Genomic DNA, 17325 nt, shown 5'->3' on the forward strand with positions numbered 1-17325 from the left:
CTTGGTCCATGCTTCAATACCATTGGCTCTTGGGTACCTGTAAAAAGTTTTAAGAGGTAGTAAAAAGTTGAAGCACCAATTGGAAAAAAGGTAGAATCCCAAATATCATCCACATCATTACCATCATCACTCCTTCAAGTCATACCCCACACTAAAATTCCAAACAATTACCTCTTTCGCTTTATTATTCCTTCTCTTCCTTCCACCTTTCCCTCTTTTTCCCACTTTCTCTCGCTTGCACCTCCCCCCCATTCATTCTCAAGTTCTATTATAGTAATTGTATTATACTCTCTCTCTCTCTCTCTCTCTCTAGGATATATTTATACATATCATAGAGGACACAAAGTCCTCTGTTCTCAACTTTCCAACAAGGTAATTATGATCCTCTGGTTTGAGATATATACGTTTGTCTTTCTTTGTTTCAAACAGAAGGAAAAACCAAACTGTATATCCGAAAAACAGCACTCCAGTGGAGTATATATATAAAGAGGAGATGAAGCAGAAGTAGGAGCTCAGCAACAAAACAAGTTTAGAGAGAATGAGTAGAAGGATTCTTCATTGTCTTGTATTCATCCACTTAGGCCTTTTCCTTCTTTGTTCAGGTGATTTTCTCGGTCTTGATTCTATTCCTTATCATGATTCTGTACCCCATCTGCATCTCTTGGTTCAATTATTTCTTCTCTGATATTGGAAATTCGGAATCTTATTTTCTGCTATTTGTCATTCCAAAATGCTTCTGTTTCTGTTTTCTTAACTAGACTCTACAATCTAAACCCATCTCTGATCTTCATTTATGAGTTTCTAATTCATGTAATCATAGTGTTTATGCCTGTTTTTGGCACCGGCACACCCGCATTCGCCCTTTGCGCGAAAAGAGCCGAATCAATTTCCTGTAACATGCCAAAGGTTTTCAATTTGAAAAGGTTGGTGTTCTGGATTTGATTTCCCAGCAGACATTGGTTCCCCTGTTCTGAACCATTTTTTGTTCTTTTATGCAAATCGGATAGCTTTTTAATGACGCTATGTTTTAGTTTTACATGTGTTTCAAGGTGTGCTGTATTCCACTTTCACAAAAAAAAAAAAAAAAAATTTACTCCATCCGTCCTCGTTTTTCAGTTATTTTTTGAATTCCAACTATACAAGGAAACATAATAATTCCATGTCTAATCACCATATTTTTCTATTTTACCCTTCAATCATTATTTTTTTAATTTTTTTAATACTATTGATTTAAAAGTAGGTTTGAAAGTGCGACAATATTTTCGGAACAACAAAAAGTGTTAACTGAGACTAAAAAATTGGGAACGGAAGAAGTAAATAAAATAAGAAGTGTTCTTCTTCTTCTTCTTTTTTTCCGGAAAATGCAACATGTCAAATATTCTGAATACTGGTAGCCGTTGGAGCAAATACTTTTAATTTTTCAAAAACTGAAAACAGAAGTCAAAATTCGTTTGGAACTTCGAGAAAGGAAGGAAAAAAAAATAATAAAAAATCTTCCACTGTTTGATTTGAAAACAAAGTGAGAGAAATTAAAAATAAAAATATTGAAGAGAAAAATATTTTTCTCTATTAAATTTTTACTGTCAGGAGTAATTATTTTCTGTCTATAGTTCCAGACAGAGTGGAAAAATTCCTTGTGCCATACCGTCCACAGATCTCTTCCGACTCTCGACCCTCTCTCTTACTGGCTACTGCATGTCCACTTCTAAAAGTGGGTTTTTAGCATTTTCGGTTTCTTTCTTTAGTATTTGTTGTGATTTTTAGGTCCAAGAATCTGTCAACCTACTTTTGTTATTTCGTTTGATGAAATATTCGGAGCATGGTTTTTGCTGATTGTGTTATGAAAAATTGAAAGATTGGATCAAACACTAGTGAATATCCAATTGAACTGATTTTTGACAAGGCCACTCGACAAATTATTTTAAAACTTTTGAATGGCTTAGATCATTTGTGTGGAGAAACGAAGTTGTCCCCACACGCAGTATGTGGCACCGTCGGGGCAGGTTATTTTTTTCGGAAAAAGGTAAGGCAAGGGGATCCCATTTCGCCCTGCCTTTTTTTGCTGGCAATGGAAGATTTGACATCCTTGTTGTTTTACTATAAAGATTGATAAAGTAGGGTTTACTTACCACCCAAAGTATGAGAGCACAAGGCTCCCACATCTTTTGTCTTTGCTGGTGATTTACTCATTACAAGTGGGGCTGATAGCGGACGTGGACGTAAGATTTTGTACTCAGCAGGTGCCCGAATCACAAATATTTTTTGATATATTGCTAGAACTAGTTAGTTATGAGAAAGAGACGAGATTCGGTGTATACATGTAACCGTCATTTAATATTGTACCTAACAACCTATGACCAAAAAATGGTTGATAACTTTAAATTTTAGGCATTTTTTTTTTACACCGAAGAACTTTGTTTGCTTTTTTTCCCTCATTGAGACCAGCATGGGCTGATCCTGTAAAAACTTTCCAAAATAATCTCAAAAAGTAGTATAATAAGTTATTTGGAGTTGTGCAGGGCCCAGACACCCTCGGTGCCCCCTTGTGTCTGCCCTGGGGCCAGGGCTGATACACAAGACGTTTTGCACCATTGATGGATCTCTAGGATTTTCAAGTACTCAGGTCTCCAGCCTAATTTGAGTAAATGTGCTATGTTATTTCTGCATTTAATTCTGAATTCAAGAGTAGCTTAGGAAGCATTCTTGCTATTCCAGAAACTATCCTTCCTGTGGAGTAAAAAGTGGTCCCTTTGATCACTGCTAGACTTAACAACACTGATTCCAACATGCCGAAGGACAAAATCTTTGCTAGGATACCATCTGGGGCCATGGGCGAAGAGCCCAATTAATTACCTCAGTTCTAACTAGCACCTCGTATATTGCAGTTCCATTTTAGTCTCCCTCCGGAAATTCTGAAGAATATTGAAGGTTTGCTTGTCCGATTATCTTTTTGAAGGATTAGAAAATGTGGGATTAATGATTGGATCCCTGGCCCCCGAGATACTAAATGGGATTGGATGTAATGTGATATTAGCTGTACTTTGTTTGATTTGGGTGGGATAAGTAATGTATAAAGGGTGGAGGATCAGGTTTTTGATGGTTGGATGAAGACGAAAATATTTCCTAAGGCCAGATAAAGTGAGTTTTGTGATTTCAAATGGAGAGCGGAAATGCCCTTGGGGCAGAAGCTCTGCAATTCAGGAGATTATTGCTCAAACTCTGGCAACTCTGGTCCCTAACTTTGGTTTTGAATGAGGTAGTGTGGATGGGTACTGGCGTACTGCTACTAGTTTCTACAATTCCAAATCCGCTTGGCAAGCTATTAGAACTGAGCTCTTACTTGTCATTGGTGCACCTGTAGAATGTTTTAGTCATTTTCCTATGGCTGGCTATTAGGGAAAGGCTCTAGAAACGGCAGATTGAGCAAACGGGGCATGCCCATGATCTGCTTTGGAGGCTGCGCAGTGGTTACTTGTGACTTGTGAGTAATCTCGTGCGCGTATTTTTTGAATGCACCTTCTCTGCTAATGTATGGAAGGGACTCTTGTCTAAACGTGGTATTGCTAGAAATCCTGTGATATGGGATGTGAGCTAGATTGGGCTGTTGATCACAGGATGGGAAGAACTCCCAGCGATGTGGTTTTCAAGGTAGCCTTCTCAGCTGCTTTATGTCATATATATGGAAAGAAAGGAACAAGAGTGTTTCAACAAAGAGTATAGATAGTCAACGGGTTATCAGCTTACTATTAGTAACATTACAGTTTGTTTGGCGTCGATGAAGAATGTGCCCACTTTTGAAAATAGAAGAATTGGCGAGGCCTGGGAACATGTTTTGAAGGCAGGGGCATTGATGCTTGCATATATGGCCTAAAAACCCCATTTCTTTAGACTGTTCTGTCAGTCCTTTGGCTTGTCGCTGTGTTTCTAGTCCTTTGGAATGATCTTGGAGTGTCTGTTTTTTGTTACTTCCGGCGTGGTTGTTCAAAATTGTAGGATACTCCCTTATTCCTCTTTCGATTTGTTTCTTAATGAGATTTAAACTTACCCTAACAAAAATTGATATTCCCAGGAACCAAACTTTTACTGTAGTTTTCCTGCTATTGCTGCCAAAAAATTGCCAGAATAGATGGGGTAGTGACAATATTGCAACAAGTTTAGCGACCCGCTGGAGAGGTCACTTGCCAGACCATCTGCCTAATTAGGCAGTGGCAGGATATTTGCCCTTCTGCTGTAGATGCTCTTGTAGGTCATGATTAGGCACGCAACAAATTATATAGCCCCAAGCATTTTGGAAGGTTTCAAGTCTTATGAAAATCATTCCTATTCGGTTTGGGTTTTGAGGGAGGTGTTAAAGTGTAATAAGTGGAGAGAGATAGATAGAGAAATTTTATCGGGGACCGTGCACACGGGTTTTGAGTACCCCAAACGAACAAGCCCAACTCTCTACAAAAAAGAGGGGAAAAAAGAGAGAGGAATGGGTATACTACCGCGATCTTTTGCGAAGCCAAAAAGGTAGGAGATGGTGACCAAAATGACAACCCCTTTGATACTCGCTCTGAGGGTGAGCGAAAGAGTCCATCTGCTGGGAGCCTAGAGCACCGCGGGGTAATGCACGCGGTGCTCCCTCAGGATTGGCTAGATGCTAAAACAATCCCACCAAAGGGCATAGTGGAAACTGGCAAGAAACTAGTGGCCTAGGACTAATGGCTATGTCTCTCTGCAACCGTCACCCAAGAGACTCGAACCAATGACCTCCTAGATACCAAACCACATGAGAGAGTATGTTACTAATCAGTTATCACCAGATCATCGCTCCAGGTGGTACTAGGTACTGTTATCTCAAACTCTCCTGGAAGCAGGAGCTTTTGGACTCTGTTCGGTTTATGAACCAGTGATTTCTAATCCGCAGATTCTTGATGTTTTTACATACCAAAAATCTTAGTCTTGATTGCCTTAGTATGAACCAAAAATATTCACTCTTTGTAAAGTGTTATTCTTGTAGAACCTCTGACCAGAATATATCACCAGAATGGATATGGCCGATGTTTTTTTTCTTAAGAGTGATGAGTTCACAACTCCGTGATTGATATTTACAAGGTTTCTCTCCTTTTGTGGGTTGTATCTGAAGTAGTAGCTCTTGACTTGTGTATATCTGTCCATATATGCCGAATTTGAAGATCAGGAATCCATCTGATATCTCTTTCAATTATCAGGTTCTGGTTTGACAGAGAGACAGTCAGTTCTAGCACACAAAAAACAAATAAGCCATGACGAGGAACTACTCTTCTCTGCCTCCATTTCTACCACCCAAGCAGACATCACAACCCCTTTACCAACAGTTCCAACCACAAATCCCAGCACTCCAATGCCTACATTTCCGGTGGTTAATCCAGCGGTTTCAAACCCCGACTCACCTGGGACCGCCACCGCCACCACCAACAACCCAGTCACAACACCAGCCACCACTTCCCCGGCATCTTCAGGCGGGAGCTGGTGTGTTGCTAGCCAATCTGCATCACAAACTGCATTACAGGTTGCTTTAGATTATGCCTGTGGGTACGGTGGGGCCGACTGCTCAGCGATTCAGTCCGGTGGGGGTTGTTACCAGCCAAATACAAACCGGGACCATGCTTCTTATGCATTCAATAGCTACTTCCAGAAGAATCCAGTCCCAAATAGCTGCAATTTTGGTGGCACTGCTGTTATTACTAGCACTGATCCAAGTAAGCTACCTCTTCTTCTCAACAATATCATTACTACTTATGCTGGTTACTTGTACTTATGAGTAAAAAAAGTCAGTAGAGTAAAACAGTTATAACATGTTGTACACACGTTATTAGGCTGATCAGTGGAACTCTCTTATTCCTCCACCTTGGGTAAATAACAGTCAACTACCTATAATCCTATTATGAGTAATCCTATTGCAATTTGGAATAATAATGCTATTCCGTCTCTTATAATGTTATTTCGAAACACTTTATTAAGCGTAATCTTATTGTTTTGGGTAATCTTATGGTTTTGGGTAGGTGTAGATGTCGTCGTCTTGTATAAGAGAATAAATCCTAGCCTCAACATTTCATTTTCCGGTCAAAATCCTAGCTCAGTTTGGAATCATATTTGTGAAAGTAGTTAGATATGCCCTCTCACTTTCTTGATATGTCTTTGCTGATTGTTGGTATACAGCAGTATATATGTCACATGTGCTTCCATATTTCATGTTTTTTTTTCCCTTGTCCACAGGTAATGGGACCTGTCAATATCAATCAACTAGGTGATCTTTCTTGCACATGTAGCTCTTTTTTTTCTTTTTTCCAATTTGCATAGTGAGCTGAGAAAGAGACACTGATCATGATCTTTTGTGTTTCAAAATGCAGCACAAGCTCATCAGTTCTAAACACAACCAATTCAAGTGGATCGACGGTTTTTGGTGCAGGACCTTCGAACCCCACCGGTTCAGCAGCTGCCATGCCAAGGCCTGGATTCTCGATTTTAACACTGCTGGTGATGATTGTGCTAGCCAAAAACCACCCGTATTTCATCTGCAAATGACACCGCTACTTTCCTTCTCCGGAATGGGTTGGAAATTTGCTTGGTTTGCTGACAAGTTGGCTTTTTTACCAGACCAACAGGGACGTAGATGTCTACATGCTGATTAAGCAGGGGCTTCAATATCAAGGCCTTAGTTTGAAATTGATATATTTTGTGTACATGTGATAGCTGTGGGAGAGGGAGATTGGTCTAGAGAGAGATCAATCTGATGAGTTTTTGGTTTTTCTTTGTTAGAAATCATAGTTCACCCCACCTTGTTGTAGTTCAGGTATAACATTGTTAAGGTGTTTGGGACTATCCTATGAACATTGTTTTGTGAATGGTGGAAGGAGAATTTTGGTAGAGCTCAAAATTTCAGGGCACAAATTACATTTTGGGAACTTACAGTAACTGAAATAACCTGAAGCACTGTAAAGTCCCAGAGGGGGTGAATGGGACTACCGATTAAAATTTAAACCAACAAATAACATAAGTCCTCTAACCAAGCTCCATGTTAAGCAATTTAAAACAACAATCAAAATAAATTGCAATAAATCTAAAGAACACAAACACGATGAATTACGTGGAAACTACTTAGGGTCTACGCACCTAAATCTAAAACCACGGCCTAACTACCTAATTTGCTACAGATCAAAAGGTTTACAAAGTGCATACAAGAAAAGAAGTACAAACTAAGACCAATAGCTCAACCTAACTCTGCAACTTTGATGTAGATCCCCGAGCCCCTTCTTGATCCCATAGCCACCATGAGTCCAACGCCACGGTTACCGCTCAGCACGGCTCCGGATCCATCTGGCCAAGTAGATTAAAGGCAACATTGTATGGATTTAAAATATGATGAAGTTTTTGAAAAACAAATCAAACCAGAGAGAAAACACGAGTATTAGAGTATTTTTCTAGAATGACAAAAGATGATCAAATACTTGATATAAATCATCATAAATGACTAAGCACACAATCGATATAAGAGGAAATGATTTTCTCCCTTGTGGGCTGATGCAAAAGTGGTGCCCTAAATGAGAGAAAAATAAGTATGTATAGTGTCAAGTACAAGACCCTACCAGGGGTCAAAAGGAGGGTGACAAGTAAGCACTAGCAAAGGGCTACCACGCGTTACCTAGAGCCTCCAAGACACGCGCTACCGAGGCGCGCATTACCACGCGCTTCCTTACTCTGCTGGTATCCAAGCGCTGCCTAACACTGCATGCGCTATTGCAAGTGCCATTCAAGAGATAAATAAAGAATTTCAAAAAACAAATTCAATAGGAACAAAGCGCTACCACGCGCTCCCTTAAATGCGCCTAGTGGTGCCGGGGGTATCCTAGGATATGATCCGAAAGGAGGAGTCCAAGGCCTTTGAAAAAATTCAAGTTTTTTCCTCACCAAGTCTCCTACACTTGGGAATTTTTTCCTCACCAAGTCTCCAACACTTGGGAAAATTTCATTCAATAAAATTCAAAGGCAAACTAGGATGCTTAAGGCCATCCACGGTGTATAATAAAAAGCCAATTATTTTTAAAGTTAACAATGTTAGTGCAAAAAATGACTCACAATAGTATAATCAAACTTAGCAACATCCTTAGAAATAATCAAATTTTGAGTTTTAGATAACCAAAACTAGCAACTTTTTTCAATAATCAAAATTTGTGGACCACACACCACTTAAGTTAACTAATTTCAAAATTTGTATACGCACGTGTTTCAATTGTTATTTTCTTCTCATCTTCTTCGCCTACTCTATATCCTCTTCACTTCACCCATAAAATATTTCTCTTTATTTCCCTCAAAAAGTGAAACTCACATCTCTCGATCATCTACAATTCAACCTATTGTCGTCGAATTAAGGTATTTCACTATTCTTCCCCCCCCCCCCCAAAAAAAAAAAATAGGAGGGAAGAAAGTCACCGATTTTTGCCCAAAATTAAGAGAGGCAATCGATATATTTTTACCCAAAAAAAACGTAAACGGAGTGAAGTAAATGGCGAAAAACAGATGAGGAGAGAAGGAGAGAGTGAAATTGTAGTGGACCCTTATTTTGGTTATGGACTAAAAGTGATCATTGTGAAACTTAACATTATTAAGCTTAACAACCTCTTAAGTGAATAATCAAAAGCTGATTTGTCAACTTTTAGTTATCATTTTTTGATTATACCACTGTGGATGGCCTAATAAAAAGACTAATTTCAAATCATGCACAACCATATAGAATGCATGAAAAACGTGAAGTGCAAGATGCAAATATGCAATGCCTGAATATACCTTCATTTGATTGGATTTCCATCAAACATGACTTGTTCTTTGAGCTTCTTTTCCAATCAACGTTGTCCCCACATAGTACGTTTCTAGACGCCCTAGACAATCTACCATCCAAGCCCAAACACACAAAAGATATAAATTACATACTCCAATGGTTTTGTTGGTTCGAGAAAACACCAATTACACTTGATAATATTTGTTTAAAAATTGGACAGAGTGTTATAAAAATCACATGCCATCTATCCAGTGAAAATGGTTCTAACCTAATCAAATGGCTAAGAATATCCTATCAATTTGATTTTTTGCATAGATATTATGTCCTACAAAAAAAAAGTTAAAATCGTCAACGCCAATCATGTAGTTGGTCCACCAAGCTTAAGCAAATGATCTTTTTGAATGCCGAAACGGAACGGAATCAAAACCATTTCCCCTTGTTTACTAGTACTCTCTTACTTTACACCCAGACCACATATTTAATATTTTCATAAATTACCAAAATTGCCCCTAAGGTTTATATAAAAAATAAAAGATTGCCCTATGATGTTTAAGAAATTACAAAATACCCCCCATTGCATAACAAATTACTCCCCTATCGTGATGTTGCTGCTAGAAAATTCAACGAAATACATCATAAAATCCTTTATTATGGACCAAACTGACTTTTTGTAATATGTGAAATGCTTTTTTTACACCTCTGCGACCTTTCACAAACTATGAAAAGACAGTGTGGTCTATGTGATTAGAATTTGATGATGTCAGACAAATTTCATTGAATTACTTAGCACCTACATCCTAACAGGGGTCATTTGTTATGCAACACGGGGTCATTCATAATTTTTCAAACTTGAGGGGGGCAATCTACAATTTTCATAAACCTTGGGGTGGTTTTGATAATTTGCCCTTAATATTTTACAGTGTAGGTTAGGGCTGCACCTATATCGGGCTTATACTAGATAACAATGAAACTTGTGCATGCTCAAGCTCAATTCATTAATAATCGGACTTCATTTAATATTTTCAAGCCTGACATTCTTAAAGTTTTATTTTCAAAGCCCGTCCAACTAAGGCCCCATTCCCGATAGAGAAATAAATACTTATTTTTTAAGAAGGTAATTTCAAGCTCAAAAATCATGTACTTAGGCAAATAATTTTCTATCAAATATGGATCTTGTTTGATAGATCTCATTAAGATCTTTTATACGGTGCACAAAAAATTGAAGAATTATTTTTCATTTACATTATTTTTGAGTTTGAAAATGTAAAATAAATACTTATTTTTTAAGAAGGTGTTCTGGAACGGAGCCTAACCCATTTATTTTTTAAAGTATAGTACCCAAGTATATAGGAGTATTAATCATCTCCATTATTATAAACTATAGTTTAAAACTTTAATAATTATATTTATAAGATACCAATTCTTAATATCATTTGATAGGATAAATATATAATGTACATCCTTGTGGTTATTTTATACGGGTAGGCCGTGTTTAATTCTAAAAGATATTCCCAAGCTCATTTTATTAACTAAACAGGCTTACAAACCCAGCCCAACCTGAGGTCCTGATGGGCTTGAATACATACCACAAATCTTAAATAAACAGATTCGGCAAATTAGGAGGCCAGTATGCACCCCAATTACTGGTCAATATGGAAAAACCTAAAGAACTAATCATAGTACTCTAAACATTTCCTAGGAGGGAAAATGGTACTTCGAACAAAAAGGTTCACAAACGTAAAATACATCCAAAATCAAAATAGCAATTGGCATAAAGATCGATGTTATTGGGTGGCAGTAGGAGTAATTATGAACCCATGGATGTGATGTGATCAACAAAGGCTTGTTTATTTTTTCTTCTTGAAGACTGTGATTAGGACAGAAGACAATTTCTACTAAATGGGGGATGTCATGTCCCTCTCGGAACACTTGATTAAAATGTTGTCGTTGATAGCTTAATTGGTTGGTCGCAGTTAACATCAAGGAATGCAAGTCACTCATTTTGTTCCTTTATCATACCCCACCACGTACACAACACTACCTAATTGACTTCTCCAGTCACACGGCCACTGGTTTAAAACAATAATGCTATGGGTACACCGGTTTTGTACACCGGTTGTGTGCACTGCCTACGTGGCGTACGGCTGAGACCCACTGGTCCCACTGCTCTACTCTCTCTAGCCCCCTCTCTCTCTCTCCTCTTTAAAAATTAGCGCTCAAATCCTCCAAAAAATTTCAAAATTTTTGAATTGTTTATCAAAACTCCTCTCTCTCTCTCTCTCTCTCTCTCTCTCTCTATTTTGAAACACATCTCTCTCTAGTACTCCTTGAACAAGAAAACTCTCTCTCTCTCTCTGACTGTATTCAAAAATTAGACACCAACGGCAACGGCAAGGTTTTCGTCTCCGAGCTCCCATCCGCCTTCAAAGTCCTCAGCTTCAATGCCGGCACGTCCTCGACGGATCTAACTGACGCCGTGATGGAGATCGATAAGGACGGTGATGGTGCCATGGACCTTTCCACCCACGATGCCGGCAAGAACAGCAATGATTGAAGTTGTTTAAAGGGAATAATTTTTTTTTTGATCGGCATGTTTAAAGGGAATAATTGAAGTTGACGGTTGATTAGGGGTTGAAATAATTGGATTAGGATGTTTATTATGTACGTATTTTGACCTTAATCTTTCCAGAGGGTAGCTACTGGCGTGTTGCTCTGCTTTGAACTTCAAAACAAAAAAAGGGTTGGGGTGGGTTGAATTTTGAGAGGGTCGGACTGCGGTAAGCGAACTCTTCTCAACCATTGATGGTACACCAGAAGAAACCCCAAGAAACCACTGTAGAAACCTTCAAAGCTTTTTGTTGATTTCAGTTTTTGTTGATAAATTGGTGATGTGATTTAATTCATATGTATCAATTGTTAATAGCTAATAATTATTATTTGGTTCATCACAAAACTTCTCCAATCACGGGTTTGCCACCAATTTGTTCTTAATGTGTCGGTTATGTACATCATCCTTGTGTCTGTATCTCAATTCTTGCCAATGCAAAGGAATAGAAGTTTTTTGCTTGAAATTAAATTTAATGGTTTTCCACTGCTTCAATAAGCACACCAGTATCAGAAAAAATCTATTAGCATTACATGAACCTAAAAGTCGCAATACATAGTATTAACAAAAAGAATTGCTAATCAAAAGTCAGTTCACCGTGTTCTTCACAATATACAGATTACAGACAACCAAAATTACATTTGCTGATAAAAAAATAAAAATCACATTAGATTGTTGTTCACTGAGAACAAATATTCACTCAGATCTGTATCCACACTTTGATTTGGTTTAAGTGACCTCGCAAGCTACACCTCGGCCTGGGCCAAGAACAAACAATCAATTTTGAAATGTAATCAGAAACAAATCTTCAAATCGTGATATGCAGACTCCTAGCACACACTGATAAAGATAACCCATATCAAATGCGTTGCCGATCTCATTGTTGTTCTTGCTGGCGCCGTGGGTGGACACGTTCGCGCTGTAGAAGTCGGCGAACTCGTGGAGATCGATGGTGCCATTGCCGTCCTTGTCTATCCCCGTCACGGCGTCGGTTAGATCCGCGAAGGACGTGCCGATGTCGAAGCTGAGGGCTTTGAAAACGGACGGGAGCTCGGAAACGGAGACCTTGTTGTTGGTGTCTAACTTTTTGAATACAGAGAGAAAGAGAGAGAGATTTTGTTAGGATCGTCACACATACACGCACACGATTTACAAATATAAAACAGTAAAGAATCAACACAGAAATATACGTGGTTCTTCAAAATCGGGTACGTCCACGGGAGCGAGAGCGATTGCTGTTCTTTATTCTAACCCTACTCGTTGCGCTTCGCTCCACTCGTTTCGCTCCGCTACGCTCCGACATCTGGCCTTCTTTCTAAAACTCCTTAGTATCTCTTTATACTTAACGTATGAACCACAATTCTAACAATCTCCACTTTGGCAAATTTACTCTCGCTCCTTCAGAAGATAACCATCATCATCCAGTAAGTTAGGGGGATGCCTCTCTTTTCCTAGCATCGGGAGACATTAACCAAGTCCAAGTAATGCTCGAACTTGTCTGCAGTAACCGTCTTTATCAACATATCAGTTGGTTTCTCAGAAGTGTGCACCTTATCCAGTTTCAAATCACCTGCATCAATCAACTCTCTCACCTTGTGAAACCTCACGTCGATATGTTTGGTTCGAGCATGATACACCTGATGCTTTGCCAAATAAATGGCACTCTGACTGTCACAATGCACCTGAACTCCACCTTGATCTATGCCAAGCTCCTTAACGAACCCTTTCAACTACAATGCTTCCTTAGCAGCCTCAGTCACTTCCATATACTCAGACTCAATAGTAGATAAAGCGACCAGAGGTTGTACCATGGATCTCCAACAAATAGGCCCACCCACAAGTGTAAACACATAACCAGTTGTAGACCTTCTGTCATTTAAACCCCTAGCATAATCCACATCCATATACCCCACCACTGAAATCTGATCCCGTTGCCTACCAAACATAATCCCATGATCTGAAGTACCTCTCAATGCTTTCTGCTTGGTTTGGCCATGTACTTACTGATTATGCTAACTGCATGTGTCAAATCAGGTCTCGTACAAACCATTGTATACATTAAGCAACCCACTGCACTTGCATAAGGCACCCTTGACCTATGCTCAATTTCTTCATCTGACACCGGACACTGAACTGAAGATAATCTAAAATGACTTGCCAATGAAGTGCTGACTGATTTGGCATTATTCATACTAAACCTCTCCAACACTTTCACTACATAATTCTTTTGAGATAACCACAACTTACTAGCTGACCTATCTTTGCGAATCTCCATCTTAAGTATCTTCCTAACCGCTCTCAAATCCTTCATATCAAACTCTTTACCCAATAAAGACTTCAACCTGTTTACCTCAACCATACTCATTGCAGCAATCAGCATATCATCTACATAAAGAAACAATAAAATATAGGAACCATCATTAAGACTCTTAACATAAATGCAACAATCATACTCACAGCGTGTGTATCCAATCCGTATCATGAAAGAGTCAAACCTCTTATACCATTGTCTTGGAGACTATTTCAGCCCATAAAGTAACTTCTTCAACTTACAAACAAGATGCTCAATCTTTGCTTGCATGAACCCCTCAGGTTGCTCCATATATATGACTTCCTCCAAATCACCATGAAGCAATGCCGTTTTCACATCCATCTGCTTTAACTCCAGATCATAGCTAGCCACCAATGCCAAGATAATCCTGATTGACGTATGCCTCACCACTAGAGAAAAGACCTCATTAAAATCAATCCCCTTCCTCTGTGAATACCCCTTTGCCACTAACTGAGCCTTGAACTTTTCCCTATCATTTTCTGTTGCTACCTCTTTCTGCTTGTATACTCACTTACAACCCACTAGCTTCTTCCCTTTGGGCAGTTCTTTCAACTCCCAAGTCTTATTCTTATGCAAAGACTCCATTTTCTCTACCATGGCTTCCGTCCATCTGTCCCTTTCAAAACTTGTGATAGCATCCTGAAAAGTAGACGGATCCCCACTAGTAGTAATCAATGCATAAGAAACCAAGTCCTCAAACCCATACCTCACCGGTGGCTTAGTAGTGCGCTTGGTTCTCCTAGCGGCCAAGCTTTGCTGTTGCTCTTGCTGCTGCTATTGATCAAGCTATTCATCTGGCTTTGTATCACCTCTATCAAAACTTTCCAGCTCAATCCATATGCCCTGCTGTCTGCTGCTCGCTTCCTCTGACTCAGCTTTTTCAACCTTCCGATATGCCTTGACCATAGAGTCCTCATCAAATACCACATCCCTACTGATCACCATCTTCTTTGTCTCTGGATCGCAAAGCTTGTACCCTTTGACCCCTTTCTCATGACCAAGAAAGATACACTGTCTAGACTTCGCATCAAACTTTGACCTTTCATCACTGGGAACATGAACATAGGCCAGACACACAAATATTCTCAATCCTGAGTAGTCAACCTCTTTCTCTGTCCACATCTCCTCGGCTACCTTCCCATCCAAAGTAGCACTCGGTGACCTATTTATAACAAAGCATGCTATACTCACTACTTCTGCCTGAAAAACCTTCGGAAGTCCCGCATTCAATCTCAAACACCGTGCCCTTTCTGCAATGGTCCTGTTAATCCTTTCTGCCACCTCATTCTGCTGTGGTGTCTTCCAAACTGTAAAGTGTTGCTGAATCCCATGTTCCTCACAAAACTTCAGAAAATGCTCATTCTTGAATTTCTTCTCATTATCTGTCCTAAGGCACTTAATCTTTTTCTCTGTCTGGTTTTTCACTTCAACTTTCCACACTCTGAACTTAGCAAAAACTTCAGACTTGTGTTTCATGAAGTACACCCAAACTTTTCTCGAAAAATCATCGATAAAGGACAAGAAATATAGAGATCCTCCTTTCGAAGCTACCCTCACTAGCCCCCAAACATCTAAATAAACGTAGTCAAGAACTCCCTTCGTTCTGTGAGTTGCATTCTTAAACTGCACCTTACATTGTTTCCCCAGGACACAAAACTTGCAGAAATCCAATTTACACGATTTAACCCCTTTCAGCAGATCCCTCTTATGCAGCTCTAACATCCCACACTCTCCCATATGTCCTAATCGCATACGCCAAAGCATGGTATCATCAGTATCATCCATTGTAGTGACAGCAGTTCCATCTACAATTGTACTCCCTACCAGCCTATAGATATTTCCAGGAACCTTGGAACCCTTCATAATTACCATGGCACCCTTCATTACCCTCATAACTCCACATTCTGTTCTATAACCACAGCCATTAGAGTCTAAGGTTCCCAACGAAATTAAATTCTTCCTCAAATCTGGAACATGTCTAACATCCCCCAAAGTTCTCACAACACCATCAAACATTCTGATCTTTATTGTGTCTATTCCTATGACTTTACACGATGCATCGTTACCCATAAGAACATTACCACAATCCACTGACCTGTAGGTGTTGAACCAATCCTTGTTAGGAGACACGTGAAACGAACATGCCGAATCAAGAATCCACGAATCTGCCAAGTCATTCGGACCGGCTAAGACCGAAAGCATATCACCATCATCTGACTCCAGCTCTACAATGTTTGCAGAAGTTGATGATCCATTTTTCTTCTCCCCTGCCTTTCCCTTCTTCTTCCAGTCAGTTCCCTTTCCCCTCTGTAGACTTTCTTTCTTCATGTGCCCCGGTTCATGACAACTATGACACTTAAACTCAAACGTGCCCTCGAACCTGTTCTTTGACTAAGACCTCTCATGCCCTGAAACTGATTTACCCCTCTCATTCTTCTTGCCTCAATCCCCGTACCCCTTAACCACCAGACCTTCACCTTGCGGTGATTTTGTTTGTTGCTTGCGTTGATTATATGCCAGAAGGGCTACAGTGACTTCCTCTAGTTCTAGGGTTTCTTTCCCCCAAAGTAAGGTTGTAACTAGGGTTTCCAGAGAAATCGATAGTGAACACAGTAACATCAGCGCTTGGTCTTCCTTGTGAGCTACCACAGACCCAGGTGGATCGGGGTGGCCCAAAACAATGGGTTTTGATTTGAAAAATTGAAGAGTCGCCACCCAGGTTTATGATTTGCCACCCGAGAAACCATTTTGATTGAAAATAATGGTTTGGAATTAAAAACCAGAGATTGTTTTTAGGTTCGGAAGCCATGTTACGAGAGGGGAAGGGTTTTACGGCACCCCTCTTACCCGATATAAAATCGGTCTCTACTAAACATTTGTGGGATTTTTTTGAAAATACTTTTTGTTGCATTTTCTATTCGAACAGTTAGCACATACTGGAAAATATGGCAAATAAACCTGTGAGTACATGTGCTAGTGTACAATGTATGTTTATGAAATGGTGTATGACACAGAATAAAGCATGAAAAATGAGGATCAGTTTCTGAGATCACTCCCAAGCGCTCGGGACTGTACTCCCAAGCGCTCAGGAGTATTGCTGTCAACTCCTACAAATTTTGGTTAGACGAAAGGCTACAATAATTGGAATAACCTAAACACGAATCCTCGCTTAGTAGAAAATTTGAACAATCAAGAACTGGTCCTGATCATCCAACTTTTGCTTTATTACATTCAAATCTTTGAAAAATGCTGGACAGGCTTTCAGGAAACGTTAGAATATATTTGGAAAATGACTTTCATGGAAAATGTGGCTTTATCATACTGTCCTTAATAAGTCATTTCCTTGCAATTCCTATGCCATTATTTTCATACAAAGATCATTTTAACCACACATCCAGTATAGAGGACTGGAGTGGGCTAGATGATCCCCCTCAGAAAGATAACAGCATGTTTAGTTAAAAAGATAGAGAGATCCTACCTTTTTAAATGAAACCTTGCTTCTTGAATGGATTCTGAAAATGATGTGAAAACCCTCAGGAACCAACAATGAGTGTAGCTCCTAGGCTTTGTGAATTTTCCAGAACAAAT

At 39.4% G+C, this 17325-nt stretch overlaps 1 protein-coding gene across 2 annotated transcripts; it reads left to right on the plus strand.

Moving 5' to 3' along the window:
- The first annotated feature begins 271 nt into the window (after positions 1–271).
- Positions 272–6901, plus strand: LOC131330323 (major pollen allergen Ole e 10-like). 2 transcript variants are annotated; one of them, XM_058363872.1, is made up of 4 exons: positions 272–602; positions 5214–5723; positions 6241–6271; positions 6375–6901. In XM_058363872.1, the coding sequence occupies exons 1-4, from the start codon at positions 539–541 to the stop codon at positions 6547–6549; spliced, it is 780 nt and encodes a 259-aa protein (XP_058219855.1). In that variant the 5' UTR covers positions 272–538; the 3' UTR covers positions 6550–6901. The 2 variants fall into 2 exon arrangements, with proteins under 2 accessions (XP_058219855.1, XP_058219856.1); XM_058363873.1 differs by lacking the exon at positions 272–602 and adding an exon at positions 4603–4828.
- The last annotated feature ends 10424 nt before the right edge of the window (positions 6902–17325 follow it).

The sequence above is a fragment of the Rhododendron vialii genome, chromosome 6a, assembly GCF_030253575.1.
Source record: "Rhododendron vialii isolate Sample 1 chromosome 6a, ASM3025357v1".
Taxonomy (NCBI): Eukaryota; Viridiplantae; Streptophyta; class Magnoliopsida; order Ericales; family Ericaceae; genus Rhododendron; species Rhododendron vialii.